This window comes from Phasianus colchicus, chromosome 32, assembly GCF_987193195.1.
Source record: "Phasianus colchicus chromosome 32, bPhaCol1.hap1.1, whole genome shotgun sequence".
In the NCBI taxonomy this organism is placed as follows: Eukaryota; Metazoa; Chordata; class Aves; order Galliformes; family Phasianidae; genus Phasianus; species Phasianus colchicus.
The window spans coordinates 642,790-660,181 of record NC_143467.1 but is presented as its reverse complement, the minus strand read 5'-3'; the positions used below and the strand labels follow the sequence as shown (position 1 = coordinate 660,181).

The window sequence follows — 17,392 nt, the reverse complement described above, 5'->3', positions numbered from 1 at the left end:
ATCCTGGGATGGAAGAAGGAGTTCAGCCAGTTTGATGGGGGCTGATAGTTGTAGCTGTAGTCACAAGTAACTGGTTCTGTAGTGAGAGCTGAGCTTGGCAGTTCATCTTGTTGGTGCCAAGACTTGTTTTGCAAGCAGGTTTTCCACTTCGGATGAGTGGGTATGGAGTGGAAAAAACCCTTCAGAGCCAGGTGAGAACCAAAGCAGGAGAGAGGAAAAGTGCCCTTTGCAGCAGGGATGCCGTGGTCCTTCTCTGTCCAAGCACGTGAGCCAAGCACGTGGCCTGGTGCGTGTCCCTCCCTCCTTCCTTGCTCTCCATCCCTCCCCTTATCCATCCCTTCACTTCTGTCCACCCCTCCTTCCACGTTCTCCGTCCATCCTCTTCTCCGTCCATCCTTTCACCTCTCTTCTCCATCCCACTCTCCTCCCCCCCATCCTCCCACCTCCAACCCCTACATGCCCCACTCCAACCCTTCCATCTCCCCATCGCCCATTGCCCCCCATTCCCTCCCCGCCATCTCCTCCTCCTCTGGCTTTAACACAAACTGGGAAAAACAAGGTTGTACCCCCAGAACTTACCGAGATCTTAAATCCTAAATTACTTAGGAGTGTGGCTATCAGGGATGCCTGGCAGAGCCAAAATGCAGCCCCAAAGGAAGTAAAGTTAAAAGCAGGAGCCAGCCCAGTCAGCGTAAAGCAGTGCCCTCTGAGGATACGAGACTGTAGAAGGACAGAAATCATAAATAACTTTTGGAGTTTCGATTGCTAAGTGAATGTGAGTCCAAACACAGCACCCCAATCTTCTGATGAAAAACTGGACGGCAAGAGCTGCAGTTTGGTACAAGACTTGAGGGCAAGTGATAGGACTGCTGAATGTATGCACCCAGCGGTAGCAAATCCATACACTTCATTAACCAACTTATGAATGAGGAGGTGGAGTTTCCCTTCTGGATTTGAAGGATGCCTTTTTATTATTTTATTTTTGCCTGCTTTGACCAAATGCAACCTAAAACCATTTGCCTTGGAAGAGGAGAACCCCAATACGGGGAGAAAAGAGCCAGTTAACCTGGACAGTGTTAGCCAGGGCTGTGAGAACAGCCCAGTGATCTGTGAGAACTGGTCAACTCGTGAGCCTGAGACTTGGGTGCCTCCATCCCAGGGTGGAACCTTACTGCAGTTTGTGGATGCCACAGCAACAGAAGAGGACTGTGTGCATGGACTGTGAATTTCCTCCAATTCTTGGTGTAAACGATTATCAGGCTTCTCACCAGACAGCCCGAGTGATCAAAAGGAAGGAAGCAATCTGCTGAATGCCCAGAGTGCTTTTCTCCCACACACATGTGGAGGTGCATGAAAAAGGTAGCTTTTAGTTCAGGGCTGACTGACTTGAGTGTGTGTGGTGAGTGAGGCCTTGGTTCTTCTTTTTCTTTGCTTGGGAGTTGGGTAACTGGGTGGGCCTTCCAAAGACAAGGGTTTGCACTCTTGTTTTTCAGGCTGTTTGAGCTCTTGTGGTTCTGAAATGGTAGAAAGTACAACAAACATGCCAGCAGGACAGACATGCAAGAAAATGAACGCAGAATCTGTTTCCTGTGCTTGTGATTCAGTTCTGCTGTCTCATTTAGCTTTTTCAACTGCATATCTAGAGTTCATGATAATCCTATGAAAGTGACAATAAGATGCATTAAGTATTAAACTGGAAAGCATTCTAAGCAGAAATCTGTTCTCACCATTCCTCCCTGTTCCACTGCTGTTACTAGCAACGTTCTGCAGATTCTGAGATGTTTTGCTGGAGAACAAATGCCTATTCAGCAGTGTTGAAACCAGGCTGCAAATTGGCTGACAAAATCCATGAGCATTCCGTGGTTTCCAGGATTACAGCAGCACTTTGGCAGTGTACTGCTATTCCAGTGAACCGATGGGCTGATCCCTAGAGGTGCTGACATGGTGATCAATGAAATGCAGAAAGAGCATTTTCCAGCTGTGTGCAAAGATAGAATCTATTGCTCTTAAATAGACTCCTAGTCAGTGTCCTTCTGCAGTGTTTAGGCTTATGATGTGTTTTCCAAATGCATTTTTGTTGAAGATCTCTAATGTACTGGGAAGTACCTCACCTTCATTGTAACTCGTATTTCTGAGTCAGAAGAAATGCACACCCAGAAAAGTGCAATACAAAACTCAGTAAGAAGCAGAGGCACATCTACTCTCACAGGTCACATTCTGGGCTCTCCTGTTGCCTTCAAGGCACTCAATAACAGGCAGTTTAGAAACTCCCTTTATACTCTGTTTTATGACTTCATTCACCGTGGATCAAAGCGGCTAGATATAAGCAAAAATGCAACTTTCCTTACAGACTTTGCAAAAAATGGTTTAAATTAGGTCGAGCTCCAATTCTCAAATAAAATTGCACAGGAATCAAGGAAGCTAACTGTAGTGAAGTCTTCCTGCTGGTCAGATTAAACAGTAGACTGAAGGTCTTGTAATTGGAATGCTCCATCTCAGAAGAGTGCTGAGATAAGAATATCCGTAATCTGCATTTATGCAGTCTGTTTTAGCTAGGAGCTCCAAACTGCACGTACAGAGATCCACTGGCTGTGTTTGACAGCGAGTCAGTAAGAAGATAACCATCACACAGGGACCGTTTAAGGCCACTGAAATCAAGTCGTTTCTGAGAGGTGACACATCTGCCTCTTGACCTGACCAGATGTTTGTTCAGAAAGCAATGGTTAGAAGGCAATTAACCAATTAAGGTATCTGTGTTTGGATGGCAAAGATTTGTGTTCACTTGGCATATGTGTGATTAGTGAAGCATCACGAAACAGTGTGAACCTGCAGTACTCAGCCAATGAGGAACCAGGGCAGAAAGAGATCAGCGTTGGGCAGTAGGGGATAAAAGGTGGAACACTGTTTTCTGCGCGCTCCTGCTTGCAGGAGGCCCAACACTGCCATTGTAAATAAAATCTGCTTTATCAGAGATACCGTCCTGGAAAATTATGACAAGCTGGAGCTTTGCAAGGACGTGGAGATCACTTGGTGATCTCTGCTTTCCATGCTGGAGCTGCAGCCAGGTGTACTTAGGTTTCTGAAGTCCCTTTCAGTCTCAGGAGGGAATAAAACAGCCCGAATGGAATGGGTGCAATGGGGCTCTCTCCAGGACACCTGCTGCCTCAGAGGAGTTCCCATCTACTGAACACCTACGGAGCTCCTACAAAAGCACCACGCACAAACGAGGAAGGAAAGAAAAACCCAGGACACGGCAGAGGGGTCCTACCTCTCAGTAGGTGATCCCTGTTCCGTGTACAGAGGATGGACCTAACTGCACCTCATCTGTTCCCCACTTCTTCTCCCCCGCTTCGTACAGGCACTTACAGACATCATGGATGGCAAAGTAAGGCTCGTGGAGAAGACTGGGCGTACAGGAGATCTTTAATTCCTCGGAGCTAGAGCACTGCTGGCCCGTACTTGTCTAGATCATGGGTATTTTCCAACAAGCACCAACCAGGCACAGCAACCCACAACCAAAAGTCATTGCCCCTGCCAAGTAACCAGCCTGGCTAGAGACCTCTCATTAGAGACTTGGAAACAAGACTAGAACCATTATTCCCATTTCACACGTTGTCTTCTCTTCACCACGCATCACGCAGACACAAACAGGTTGGAAGTAAGCATGTTACTACACACCTGAGCATCCTGCTGAGCAAGGCCATCATCCACATACATTCCCTCAACTCAGCTTCCCTGCAAAGACACAAGGATAGAAGACTCAGTTCACCAGAGCATCTACTGGAAACAACTCCTGAGAACTCCCCATTCAGGACCAGCTGCTGGAGATGGATAATGGAGTCTGTCAAAGGGAATACCAGCTTACAAACACAGCGAAACACAGCTCAGGTGTGCTTCGGGCTTCCTTCTGAAACAAGCAGCAACCCACTTTACTGGGATGTTTAAAGAAGGGCCCACACCACTCATGCACACCCAGAGTCAGAGTCTCCTCCCTGCAGAATCTGCATGTGAGGAGCAGGCCATGGGACACACAGGGTCCCATGTGAAAAAGCCAGCCTGGAGATCCTCACCACTGAGTGCAGAGCTGTGCCCACAGCTCTGAAGATTCACCCCCTTCTCCCCTCAGCGTGGCTCACTGCTGCGAGGGACACGAGGACCCTTCGAAACATGGACAATGTGTCAGATACAATGTTATCCTCAAGGGAGCAGCCACATTCTAGCAAGAACACACACACAGCATCTACTAGGAACAGGGCCACCACCTGGGTGCTGCCCACAGCATTTGCCAGCCATAACCTGCTAAGTACAGAACTGGGCCCAGGGCTCTCAGCATCACTGCAGCACTGCAGCCGTCATCAGTAGTGCTACAGCCTCCAATTAAGAAGCGCAGACAGTAAGAAACTGGCAAGAGAGCCACACGTCCTGCTGACAGACAGAATGCTCCTCCCCATTTTATTTACACCAGCTCAGATGCTGGTGAAATGCTAGTCTAGCTTCTCTCTGGACAAACAGCAACACCGAGGCTGGCCAGTGCATCACACCTAAAAGCTCCCCAGACTCCTTCCTCTTCACGTCTGCCTGCACACACACAGACTGACTGTCAGACAGCAGGACAAGGCCTGGCCTTTTGCTCTACTTACAAAGCTTGTAGTTCTCATCAATGCGACGAATCTCTTCCTTGGTGTGAGAAGCCACAATTTCAATCAGGCAACCTTCATCTGTTCCTGCTCCCTAGGGAATCGCCAAGGCAAGATTTAAGGTACCAACAACTGCTCGTGACGTGCAACCAGGTTTCTTTAAGAGTTCATATAAAATAAGAAGACATACATAACAAAGCAGTAAGTCCTTGGCCAGAACTTAAGCAACACGAAAGGAAGACTTCCAAACCTTCACAGCCCTCCTTAGTTCGTGCACATCATACGTGGTGGTGGGAGTCATCACCCCAATGATCACCCTCTCAAAACTCCCACTCAGCTCCGACTTCAAGTCATCAATCAAATCCTAGAAGGCCAAGAGAGGAGAAAGGAGTTGGCAGAAGGTACGGCCTTCGAGGACAGAAGGAACATCTTCATCCGTGCCTGCAAGAAACAAATGGAAGCTAGTCAGGCTGCTTGCACAAGAATCACAAGTGCCCTCTGCTCTTGGGCCACCTCCAGTCCCCTACACAGCCAGCTCTCAACAGCCCCAGGACTACAGCTATGCACACAAAGTGCCACGACCCACACCACCAGAGCAGCTGCATTTCGGGACATCTGTGTTCAGTCCCACCAGGCCCTCTTCCTAGCAGTTCTCCATGTCAATCATAAAGCAGTGTGCTCCCATCATAGCCCCAGTCCTGACTTGTAGCAGGTAAGGACCATTATTCTGCACCATTACTTTTGCTCTGCTCAGCACTGGTGAGGCTGCACCTGGAGAACAGCGTCCAGGTCTGGGCTCCCAGTACAAGAGACAGCTGGACGTACTGGAAAGAGTCCAATGGAGGGCTACCAAGGTGGTGAAGGGACTGAACACCTCTGCCATGACAAGAGGCTGAGAGAGAGGGGGCTGCTCAGCCTGGAGAAGGGCAGCTCAGGGGGATCCCACCCACGGCCATCAAGCCCTGCAGGGAGGGGCAGAGAGGACGGGGCCAGGCTGCATCCAGTGGAGCCCAGTGCCAGAACCAGAGGTTGCCACCAAACATCAGGAGCACTCCTGCACTGTAAGCGCCGCAGCACTGCCACAGGGACCAGAGAGGTTGCGGTGTCTCCTCCTGGAGATCTCCAAACCCATCTGGATGTGTCCCGGCACCAGCTCTGGTGGTCCTGTTGGAGCAGGGCTGGACCAGATGGACCCAGAGGTCCCTTCCATCATCAGCCATCCTGTGCTTCCACAGCGCACCGCGACGCGCTGTGTTTGGCTCAAAACGGCCATTCACAAACGGGTTTCTCCTGCCTCCTGCTCGGCGCATCTCTGTGGGATCGCACTGCCTCCTACGATCCACAGCTGTTCCAACAAAGATAACAGCGAAACAGTGCTGCCTTCACGGCGCCGGGGCTTTGGAAAACAGGCACAGGAATAACCACTGCATGGGCGGAACCCTGTGGGCTGAACCAGGAGGGAGCAGTTCGCCCAGAGAGCTTACCTGGAAAAATCCTTTTTCCAGAGAAGCTGCGCCGAGTTCCTGCAACACGACGACCGCAGGCATCGCCGCGGGCAGCCGCGCCGGGGCCGTCCGGGGCGCGCGGTGATGACGCAATGACGGCGCGGCCGCGGACGGAAAGGACCCCGCGCGCAGCACACGCCCCGCTCGGCACGCCGACCAATGGCAGAGCGGAGGAGGCGGGGCCGAGCGCGGGCTCTCCGCCAATGGCGGCCGCGGCCGCGGGCACCGCCACCGCCCCCGTCCGTCCCCAGCTGTTCTCGGAGGGGGAACCGCGCCGCCCTCCGTCGTGGCGGCGAGGCGCTGCCGGGCTGCGAGAAGCGGCGGCTGACCGCGAGCGGCGGGACCCGCCCGGTGCCCGGGAGCGGCTCCCGGCTGAGCCGGGCGGCCCCGAAAGAGAGGGAGCGATCCCACGGATCGACTCGCGTTCGAGCCCGGCACGGAGTCCGGCGGGCGCCTTCGCTTCTCGCTCGGCTCCGATCGTCGGCAGCGCCGTGCTGAGCTGCTGCCCCGCAGCTGCCGTCTCCAAGCGCCGCTTTCCGTCTGTCCGTCTGTCCCCGCGCGGAGCTCCCGGAGCTGCGTGAAGCCGACGTGGAGCCGCTTCGTGTTGGCCCCGAGGAGGGAAGCTGTGAGGGGGCAACGATCGTTCGGATGGGAGCCGGTTGGGAATGCGGTCATTTCTCTGTTGGTTGCTCTGTGTGTTAAGCGATTCAATGTTTACCGTTCGTTTTGCTACGTTTCTGCCCGCGGTCGTTCCTGCAGCTCCAATTAACCCCCCCGTCCCCGTGCCCACCGCTGGGGAAGGACGGGCAGCACAAACGGCCGTGTCGTAGGACTGCGACCGCCGGCGCCGTTCCTCCCCCCGCGTCCCCTGCCCTCCTCAGCACCGCGTGGGAAATGTTGGGTGGGATTCCGGGAGAGCTGGGGCGGCTCGGCCTGCAGAAGAGGCTCGGGGGGATCCCGGGCGCGGCCATCGGTCTCCGCACGGAGGTGCGGCGAGGACGGAGCCGGGCTGCGCCCGGCGGTGCCCAGCAGAGGACCGGAGGCTCGCGCTGCGGCACAGCGGGTTTCCCCGCAGTGCTGCCACCGCCGCGCCGCTTCCCCCTGCTTGCGCTAGGCAGGCTGCGCAGCCCGTGCAGACGGTGCGCACCCAGAGGCGCCCGTCCCGTGCAGCACGTCCGGCAGCTGGGGGACGTTGGGGTGGTTGCTGCGAGCCTGTGGAAAGTGAAAGTGTTGTTTCTGCAGTGAACAATGGAGAAGGGCAATTGATCTAAAGAATTAAGTTGTAGCATATTCTTAGAAATAATTAGTACGAAAAGTAAGAATAATATACACATATTGGTAACATTTTTAGAAACTTAATTACTGAATTACCTAACAAATTCGTTCTCACAGCAGATTTTGAATGTTCTAAACAATGTGTGTATAGTGTTTGGAACTAGAGAATATATTGTAACGTTGTTCATTAGACCGGCAGAAGTGAAATACATTTAACAAACTTACAAAGAGTCAGGGCCTTTACACAAAGCAAAACTGTCACACTCTGTGGGAATGTCAGGATGCCATAAGCAGGCTCCAGGATACTCCCTTCTATCCTCCTTCCGAGCTTATCTCTATGGAAGGACAGATGAATGACCAGAACAATGACTTAGTGTAAAGGGGTACAAATGTTAAAGGGGGGGTCATAAAACAATCAAGGGGCTATGTTTATGTTATAAAACAGATATCCAAAAACCGTGACCAAATGTCTGTTGAGAAAACAACTGTTAGAAGGTAATTAAACAATTAAGATATATGTTTAGGCGTCAGGAGATTTGTATTTACTCGGTATTTGTATAACTAGTGGAGCGTCGCGAAGAGCGTGAACCTACAGTACTCAGCCAATGAGGAACCAGGGCAGAAGGAGGTAAGTGTCGGGCAGTAGGGGATAAAAAGATGTAACCCTGTTTTCTCGGGGCTCTCCTGCTTGCAGGAGGCCCGCCATTGCAATTGCGAATAAAACCTGCTTTATCAGAGATACCGTCCTAGAAAATTATTTGGATATTTCCTACAAGCCGAGAGCTGCAGCTCGTCCAGCTCAGGTTTCCCTGTATGTCACCGCTGAGCCCCCAGCTCGGGTCAGCGCCGTTGGATATTTCTGCCGATGATCACGGCGCAGGAGATGAGTGCATCCTCGTGAAATCCAGCGGGCATCCTAAGGCACGAGGTGCTGCTGGCACTCCCGAGGTTTTTAAGGGGCAGCAGGAAACACCGGAGGGCTCAGGGCAGTAGCTGGGGGCTCCTGAAGGGACTTGGAGGTGCTGCGGGTTCAGAATTGCGTTTTTAACTCAAGTTTCACACGGAAGGTGGCAGTTTGGCTCAGCACCTCGAGGTGGCAGCAGGACCCCCAGCAACAGAAACGCCCGCTGCCCAGAGCCCCGTGGATGGCTGTGGGAAAGATGGAGGGTGGAATAAACGTAGAACGTGCACAGGAGGTTATCAGATGAATTCAGCGTTGGCACCAAGCTTCTCCCAGCAGCCCTTTGCAGGCAGCTCAGTCATCGTGTTTTATTCTCTCCTCACCTCGGTCCCAAAGCATTTTCCTCCTCTGCCAGCAGGTGTTACCTCCGACCTCGTCACTGGGCAGTGCTTCAACAGCACCAAGTTGCCCCTGTGGCAACACCTCATTCACCTCGCTGCATTAGCACTCAAATGTTGTTCTCATTAAACTACATTCTCTCTTTCCTCCTCCGAGTAAAGTATTTGTCAGACCAGAGAAATAGAAGGCTGAATCTGGGACAGCCACAGTCTGCAAAATGGTTTGCCCAAGGAAACAATGCTGCAGGCCGAGAGGGGTCTGTGCCAAGGAGCGCATCTGCAAGCCACAAGAGAAATATCACCCTGCAGCCCTTCTCCTCTGAAACAGAAGGGAACACCTCAGAAAGACAGAGCACGCTTCAAAAGCTCAAAATCCAACACGTGAAGCTGGCAAGAGAGGACTCTGAGCTGCCATCCTTTACGCTTCCCTCCACATGGGGTCCGTCACGCAGAGGACCTCACTGGCACTGGCAGGGCCCTTTCTTGCAGCACTCGTGATACTTAGGATTAAATGTACACAGAAATCATAACAGAAGTTCACTGTGAAAACTACACATAACGTTGTTCCTTCCACAAGCAAACAAGCCCAATACATGCTGGTAAAGATACCTGCACAATAAGAAACAAAGATGGCACGGCAGGACAGAAACAGGTAGTGTGCGTGTTTAAAGGCATTTCAGAGCCTGATGGTTCTTGCTGCAGCACACCTGACTCGTGTTAAAAGCTGAACAGTCACAAGAATACCTGTTGCCATCAGCTGCCATCATCCAGAAAAGCCAGACTTCTGAGGTCACCTGGCCCAGACATTCTTTTTGCTCAGCACTTTATTCCCGCAAGAGAGATTTGATCACAGCACGTGCATCAGTCTTCAAACAGCCCATCCTAGCAGCAAGGAGCAAGGAGTGGCACTAATACTTCTTCACTGGTGGGAATCTCAACAGAAGGTGTTGTGCTAAAGGTGTGAGGTGAAGGGAACATCCCTATCAAGGTATAAGCCTTAGTATGGAAGGTTTAGTTATGGCATGCTGACTAGAAGAAAAAAACACGACTATTACCTTGTACTTTTTCTTTTTGTAGAGATTGCTGTATTCAACCAAGCACGCTCTCCTGTCTCTGTCCCAGTTCTAGAAATACCCAGAAGAGCTCAGTGCTCTCCTGCTTTCATTTACTGACATGAACTATTTTGAAATGCACGTTGTTATAGGCTGGCACAAGCTTTAGTGCCTAAAGCCAGAGCTTGAGAGGCCAACACCAGTCGTGGGGCCTGAGAGACTGGCACTGGCCCCAGGACCTGAAGGCACAGCCACAGCCAGTGAGGCCGGCACAGGCCCTGGGGTGAAGAGACACAGCCACAGCCTGAGAGGCTGGAAGGGTCCCGGGGCCTAAAGCCACAGAGAGGCCGGCACCAGCCCTGGGCTTAAAGCTCCAACCACAGCCAGCCAGACAGCACCAGCCCTGGGCCTAAAGCCACAGTCAGAGGCCAGCACCGGCCCTGGGGCATCCAGATGTGCGTTCCTGTTGCTTCCTGCTAGTTCCCCTGGGACTCCATCGACCACGGGAGGCCGTACTGGCCTTTCCCGGTTTTTATTGGGCTGCGCAGAAGTCATCCTCACTTCTCCGTTATTTTACGTCCCATAGCCCCACTGGGTGACCAGGGTGTTGGTTTCCTAGAATTTGGATCTGGGAGGCGTCCATCTCCTTCACTTACGATGAAGGCACAGAAGCGATGCGGGCACTCGCTGAGGTCACAGTGGCTGCTGGGCTGGGAGCGTTTGTGCCACAGCTGGTGAGCAGAGCTGGTGCTCTGGTGAGCGTGCTGCACGCAGAGACTGAGCTGTTATTGAGCCTTCCTTGAGAGAGATCACCCTGCGAGAGCCCGTCGGAAGCAGCGCTGCGGCGTGTGTGTGAGCTGGGCACAGCTCGGGCTGAGCAGTGAGCAGGTGAGCTGGGTTTGCTGCTGGCTGGTTGCCGGGAGGTGTCTCAGCAGAAAAGCTGGGCTGGGGAGGAGTTCCCAGCTCCAGCGGTGCCCCTCAGCACGGCTGTTTCCGGGGGAAATGGGTTCTTGCTGAGATTCCATCCCACCATGCGATGAGGGCGATGAAATGTCATTACTGCCTTGGAAATCCACTGCTGGGCACAGAGGGACGCGATGGGGACGGGCCGTCCTTACTGCCATGCAAAAGTGAGTTTCTTCAGTCCTGTGTCATGGAGTATGTAGGAATGAATGTTGAGTATTACTTCTGGGCAGGTGCAGTGCTGTAGGGGATGTCAAGTGACCATTGTTACTTTACATTAGAGACGCCAACAGTGGCAGTGGATGGCAGTAGTGAGACAGATGTTTGTGCATAAACCGTGGTGCTCAGAGCTGGGTGAATTCCTTTTAGGGCCAAAAAATACCTTCCTCAGCTTCTGCACCTTCTGTTTGCTGGTGCCCCTTTGCTCTGCAGAATGCAGAGCTGCCAGGCAGACCGGGGTTCCTCTGCTGCCCTCTGAGCAGGAATGAGAGCAGTAATGCTTTGTGTGAGCGCACTGCAGTTTAAACATCAGTTTCTGTTTTGGCTGTAGAACAGTGTCCTTTGGTTTTTGCGGGGTGGACGTGGGCTCACAGGACAATGCTGCTCCTGGTGTCTGTGAAATCGACACACGATCTGTTGTTGTAGGGACGGAGCCTGCGTGTCCGTGGAATGGTGCTGGGCATGGGGGGAAACGGAAAGCCTCCGCAGGTAAGAAGCTCTTGTGAGCTGTGGTGTGGGTACCTGCCTCTAAATAGGGCAGCATGAAGGGCAGTGTGTGATGGAGGAGAGAAGAAAGGGCAGTTCTGTGCAGTTCTGTGCTGACTGCAGAAGTGGCACAACGCTGTAGCAGCGGAAAGGCCAATTGAAGAAACTACGCTTGAGGACCAGAAGTTTGTGGCGACTGTGCTGAAGTCTTCCTCCAAGGAGATGCTCTTCATGTCTTCCTTGTTTTCTTTCTGTCAGAAGCTGATGCCAGTGGCCTTCCTCTGAAGCGCAGCCATGCGGAAAGGCAGAGGGGGAGCACCGAGTGTGACATGGCACCCAAGAGAGGTCCAGGCACACAACAGGCATCGGGGTTTGGTGCACCGTCTTTCTAGTTAGGCTTTCTGTCTGTCCCTTGCTGGGACTGTTTTTGTCGTGTGTTGGCTGTGGTCATAATCACATTAGCATTCCTGTACTGATTAGAAATGTGAACCACGGTTCACCCGAGATCCTAAGATCCATGACCGTGAACACTCCAGATGAGATGTCCTAGCATTGTGGCCCATTTTGCAGACTGAAAGTAGCGTTGGGCTCTTGCTAAATCTTGTTGCTTCTCCTTTCTTAACAGAGATTGGTGCTGAGCCAAATGGCAATATCTCTGTGAAAGTGGTGCAGCAGGTGCGTTCTGAGAGAGCTTGTCACCAAACAGCAGCTGAAGCTCCTCTCCGGGCTGGAGGGCTTCCTAGAAGAGCAGGTCCAGCACAGGGGGAAGACCTTCCCCTGCTGTGTGCCCCCGCTCCGTCTCCAAGGCCCAGGCTGGATGTAAACGCAAGGGCTTGGAAGAAGGGAGACCAACAGCAGCGCAGCTGCCTGCCAAAAAGAGAGCGAGGGGTCAGAGCGGAGACAGCGTGCCGGCTCCAGCAGCACAGCCTGGGCCTGCCGCAGCGCGGAGCTCCAGGCGAAGAGGTGAGCAGGTGCTGTGGTACCGCCGTGCTGAGCTGCTTCCCTTTTCAAACACCCCGAGTTTGCTTAGGGTTTGCTTTGCTTTTTCCTTCTCTGTACGGGGGCAATGGGTTGAAGGCTACAAAGTCCAAGGGCAGTGAGGTGCCAGAATGCGCAAGCCCGCCTCTTTCCGTTAGCTCCATGGTGGTGGTCTGCACGTCCCATGGAAATGTCATTCACTGAGAGGCTTCCTAGTCCAACTCCCTTTGTCTTTTTTCTGCCATCTGCTTTTACGGTACCCATGTTTCTGCAGTTTTGCTGTCGACAAAACAAATTCATCTTTTCTCTTGCCTTACAGCAAGAAGACAGCGACGAAAAGAGAGGAGCGTGGAACTGAAGAAGGCTTCTCAGAGAGCTGCTACTGCACGAGCAGAGGTGAGTCCTTGGTGAGCACAGACACGGCTCCTGTTGTTCCCAGGGCCTCCGTCTGTCGGACACGGAAGAGATTTCCCGAGGGAAGTGGTGTCCTCTTCCTACACTCGCCTTGTTTCTTTCCAGTCCTGTGCAACGAAAAGCCTTGTGGAGATGATGCAGAAGCTGCAGCTGAAGGACCGAGAGGAGGAGCGTCAGAAGGCAGCGGCTGCCTTCCAATCAGACAATGGCTCCCATTTCACCGCAGAGGTGTAGGAGAATGGGCCAGAGAGGAAGGCATTCGTTGGATCTTTCACATCCCCTGCTACAGCCAAGCTAGTGGCATTGTGGAATGATCCAACGTCCTCCTTCAGAAATTCCTGAGACTGGAAGAACCCCATTGGACCACCAGCACCTCTGAGGCAGTCAGAAGAATTAACGATTGCTGGGGAATTAATGGCTGTCCTCGATTTAATGCCTTCTGTCCCAAGGCCCCACCACTCTTGCCCGTCACTCTCGATCCAGATGCAGATAAGCCAGGGAAGCCCTCTTATCTCCCTGGCCAGCCTGTGTTGGTTGACTTGCCTAGTGTGGGGCCAGTCCCCCTGACCCTAACGGAATAATAAATATGCTTGCAAGGCTAACGATGTCCAGGAACAGGAATATAAAATTAACACTCGCTGGATTATTCCCTCATTTTAACCGTATTAACAAAGCTCAAAAGGGCAAGCCGATGTCTGTTTTATTTTACAGAAGACTCCTGAGGGACCGTGACTGAACACAGGGAGGCCGACAGCTGACTTTAATCATTGGTGCTTTGGTGATTAGTCTTGCAACGTTTGACCAAAATGTCATTTTTGTTATTTTGCTGGATAGTATGTGTTGCAACTCCTGTCACAGTTGGTCATCTTCCCCAAAACTTCAGGGATGGGAAGGGGTGGGATAGAAAAAACCCTTTTTCTTCCAACTGGCTGAGCAAATAGCAAATGTCTATAGGCTGAGTAACTGTTGGGTCTGCGGAGGACCCATGGGACTTGAAACCTGACCCTGGGTTTCAACTCCTATCGCCCCTAAATGGCTGGCAAGCAGCTACAGCAGAATCAACCGCGCTACCCGCTGGGAAGAATCCATCTCCATGGCCAATGCAAAATCCCACTGTGGGGTTTTTTTGTCTGAATCGTACTCAGCCAGGTGGTATCTACGTTGGGACAAGCAATTGCACTTGGGTTTATCGTAAAATGGGTTTTGAAAAGGGACCTCGAGCAGGAAGCCCCACTGTGCATCAATGGGGGTGGTACATACAATCAGTTGGGACTGGGACAAGGGTTCTCTCACTTCTAGTCCTCCGCCAACAACACCCTGTTGACTGAAGCTGGAGGTATGAGATGCTCCTGGAGGCCTGACGCCTCCAGGGAGCTTGGAGGTGAAAGTGGAGCAGGAATGAGAGTGATACTGGTCATGGCTGGAACTGCAATGTGGCAGGACGTCCTTTTGGACCTCTCACCACCACATACTTTCAAGCTCATAAACTGGCTGATGAATGGGATGGACCCTTTGATCAGTAGCACTAAAGGGACCTGATTGGATTTGTGGCCATTGTGCACACAAAGAACTGCCAGCAAATTGTGGATGTGGCTCTGGGCAGCCTGGTCTGGTGGTTGGCGACCCTGCAAGGGTGGAAACGAGATGATCTTTGAGGTCCTTTTCAACCCAGGCCATTCTATGGTTCTGTGATGATTCTGTGAAATACATCCATCACACGTGCCAATGGCCAAGGGGTTTTGGAGGAGTCTGCAGGAACGGTTGGTCCTGGTCTCTTCTCCCAGAAGCCATACCTTCAGCCTCCTGCTACCAAAACCTTGGCATAAACCCAACCGACCCTGTTTCTTTGTGTGTGCTTCCTGTCCTTTGGATTCTGTATGAGAATAATGTCGATGCTTTGGCTGTTGCTGGGCAGTTCTTCCACTCAGCCAAGGCGTCTTCAGCTCTTCAGACTGCCTTGCCAGTGAGGAGCTGGGGAGGCACGAGGAGCTGGGAGGGGACAGAACCAGGACTGCCGACCCAGAAGGGCCAAAGCAATATTCCACACCACATGGCACCAGGCTGAACAGTAGAACGGGGCTCATGAACTGGCTGGGCAGTTCAGCAGATGGTGAGCAATGGCACTGTGCATCTCTTGTTCCCAATATTATTCTTTCATCATTCTTACTCTTCTTGCAATGATGATCACCCTCCTTGTTTTTCTTACTATTAGTTATCTGCCTTTTCTCTCATAATGAACTCTCTTCATCTCAGCCCACGGGTTTTTACACATTTAATTTGGATTCTGTCCCCCATCTCACTGTGGAGAGCGGGTGAATGGCTGCGTGGTGCTGAGCTGCCTGCTTCTCCCTAATAAACCGAATGAATGAGAGGGTGAGTGTCCAGAACCAAAGGCTTTATGCTAAAGCTGAAGGCAAGACGGCTGGGGAGCCGTGTCATAAAACCACGACACTTTAGTGATTAACTTTTGCGTTGTTATGCTAACAGCATTCACTGAGATAACCTCCCAAACTCACCTATGAAAAGAGTAAAGGTTTCCTATGCGATCACAAGAAATTCATTGGCTGGGGGAAAATAGTTCTAACTGTAAAATTGCAGGTCTTATTCTTTGAGCTTATTCTTTGAGAGCTACTGCATATTCTATTGAGAGGGAAGAAACAGATGAAGATTGTGAACACCTTTGTGAAGGAATTAAAGAACCTTTAAGAAAAGAGAGGTGTTTCAGGTGGGATGTTAGGAAAAACTTCTCCGAGAGAGTGGTCAGGGGCTGGAACGGGCTGCCCAGGGAGGAATTGGAGTCAGCATCTTTGGAGGTGGTCAAGAAGAGTTTAGATGCCGTGCTGAGGGACGTGGTTTAGTGGTGAATATTGGTGATAGGGGGGTGGTTGGACCGGATGGTCTTGGAGGTCTTTTCCAACCGTGGTGATTCCATCATTCTATGCATTTTGATGCCAAGGATTTTGCCTCTGTGTTCCTAACCAAAAGCACAAAAATCACAGAATCACAGAATGGCCAGGGTTGGAAGGGACCTCAAGGATCACGGATCTCCAACCCCCTGCCACACACAGGGCCACCAACCTCCCCATTTCATACCAGACCAGCAGCCCAGGGCCCCATCCAGCCTGGCCTCGAGCACCTCCAGGGATGGACGGGGATCCACAGCCTCTCTGGGCAGCTGTTCCAGCACCTCACCGCTCTCTCTGTAAAGAATTTCCCCTGACATCCAACCTAAATCTCCCCTCCCTCAACTTCAAACCATTTCCCCTTGTCCTGCAGTTATCTCCCCTTCCAAAGAGTTGATTCCCGTCCTGTTTGCAGGCTCCCTTTAGGTACTGAAAGGCTGCAATCCTTGCTATCTGTTCTTCATTACAAGGTTGCAGCTCTTCACAGTGCACTCCGTGCTACTTCTACGTGATGCCAAAGCCGACATCTACTGTTTTGTCTCCGTGAACATCAGTGAAGGTCAGTGGGTGCCATTTTTTCTGCACGAAGGAGCTCAGGTCCACACCTTTGCTCCACACACACTTCCATGCCAGGTGCCAGTTTGTCAGATTGCCCCATCTGTCGCATGGCAACACCATGGAACGGGGCACTGGTGGGAAGGCGCAGGCTCCCTGACACGCAGGCTCCATGGAGAATAACTGCACTTTAGCACTTAATAGAAGCGTTTGCATTTTTCTCTTCTAAACTGTATTGTGACCAAAAACTAGTCCCACGTCCAAACTGGTTTTCAAGGTATCGCATTTCCTGTGAAGCGCTCTTTGAGATGAAATTTCCTTCCTCTTGCTCTTAGAGAAGCTCACTTTAGAAGGAAAACAGAGAACAGGCGCCTGCTGCCAAGCTCCCTGGAAATGCTGGTTCTCTCTCCCCCACTCTCCAGGCATTCAGCTGGCCATCTCTAAGAGGGCGCGGGTGTTCCGGGGCGGTCTGCTGCCTGAAAAGCATCCAGCCAAACTAACGTGGAACCCAAGGCCAAGCAGCAGACCTGCACTGAGTAAAGGCAGCCAAACCCACCCCGTGGTCTTTGTGGAGCTCGAAGGCCAGCCTGCCCTCGGTGCCCAGAGGGAGCAAGCGAGCGCTGCAGCCACCGAGCTCCAGCTCAGCCAAATGCCTGAAGTTTAGGGCGAAGGAGTTCAGGCCAGCACAGGGAGAACCTCCGAAGATTGCAGACTCAGCATCTGACGGTGAGGCCAGCCTGCCCGAGGGGCCGCCGGCAACACCTCTGGTGTGGTGCTGCTGGCACACCAGGGCTCCGGGTCTGGGCAGTGCCAGCCACCAAGGCGCAGAGCTGGGCTCCTGCCGCGGCAGGGCGGGCAGCAGGCTGCTGTGCCAGCATCATAATGGGCAGCAGGCAGCACCGGCCACACTGTAATCACGTCACTGTGGCAACGTTTGTGACACGGGCACCCAGGAGGCGTATGAAGGCGGAGCACGGAGGTGGGTCCTGCATCCTGAAGGAGCATCTGGCAGAGAGCAGACGCATCTGAAGGATGAGCTCCGGCATGGCTGTTGCCAACAGGGAGCATCGCGGTGGTGTGAAGCAGACCGAGATGAAATTCTGGGA

At 52.3% G+C, this 17,392-nt stretch overlaps 1 protein-coding gene and 1 long non-coding RNA gene across 7 annotated transcripts in view; one reads left to right on the top strand and one right to left on the bottom strand.

Moving 5' to 3' along the window:
• Positions 1–1,839: 1,839 nt before the first annotated feature.
• LOC149913967 (uncharacterized) overlaps positions 1,840–17,392 on the bottom strand; it is a 34,937-nt gene continuing 19,384 nt past the window's right edge. Inside the window, exons 2-4 of one of the 4 annotated variants that reach the window (XR_016460735.1) lie at positions 4,888–5,001; positions 4,641–4,731; positions 1,840–3,735 (exon numbers count right to left, since the gene is read on the bottom strand). This is a non-coding gene — a long non-coding RNA (uncharacterized LOC149913967). Of the gene's footprint in view, positions 5,002–17,392 lie in introns of all 4 variants that reach the window. The other 3 variants (XR_016460732.1, XR_016460733.1, XR_016460734.1) reach the window with 3 other exon arrangements.
• On the top strand, positions 9,175–17,355 carry LOC149913970 (uncharacterized). 3 transcript variants are annotated; one of them, XR_016460758.1, is made up of 7 exons: positions 9,175–10,656; positions 11,377–11,439; positions 11,695–11,806; positions 12,062–12,399; positions 12,734–12,810; positions 12,934–14,938; positions 16,202–17,355. XR_016460758.1 is itself a non-coding variant. In XM_090128123.1 (6 exons), exons 1-5 carry the CDS (start codon positions 10,805–10,807, stop codon positions 12,770–12,772), a joined length of 621 nt encoding a protein of 206 aa, XP_089984249.1. In that variant the 5' UTR covers positions 10,663–10,804; the 3' UTR covers positions 12,773–12,810; positions 12,934–15,024. The 3 variants fall into 3 exon arrangements, 1 of the variants encoding a protein (XP_089984249.1); XR_016460757.1 differs by lacking the exon at positions 11,695–11,806; XM_090128123.1 differs by lacking the exons at positions 9,175–10,656; positions 16,202–17,355 and adding an exon at positions 10,663–10,898 and having other exon boundaries at positions 11,695–11,781; positions 12,934–15,024.

Excerpts from the sequence above, each read along its gene's own strand:
- LOC149913970 (XM_090128123.1), top strand. The coding sequence starts at position 10,805 with ATGAGGGCGATGAAATGTCATTACTGCCTTGGAAATCCACTGCTGGGC. Across the intron at positions 11,782-12,061 it reads TGACATGGCACCCAAGAGAG|AGATTGGTGCTGAGCCAAAT; the intron begins GTCCAGGCACAC and ends CTTTCTTAACAG. Across the intron at positions 12,400-12,733 it reads GCGGAGCTCCAGGCGAAGAG|CAAGAAGACAGCGACGAAAA; the intron begins GTGAGCAGGTGC and ends CTTGCCTTACAG.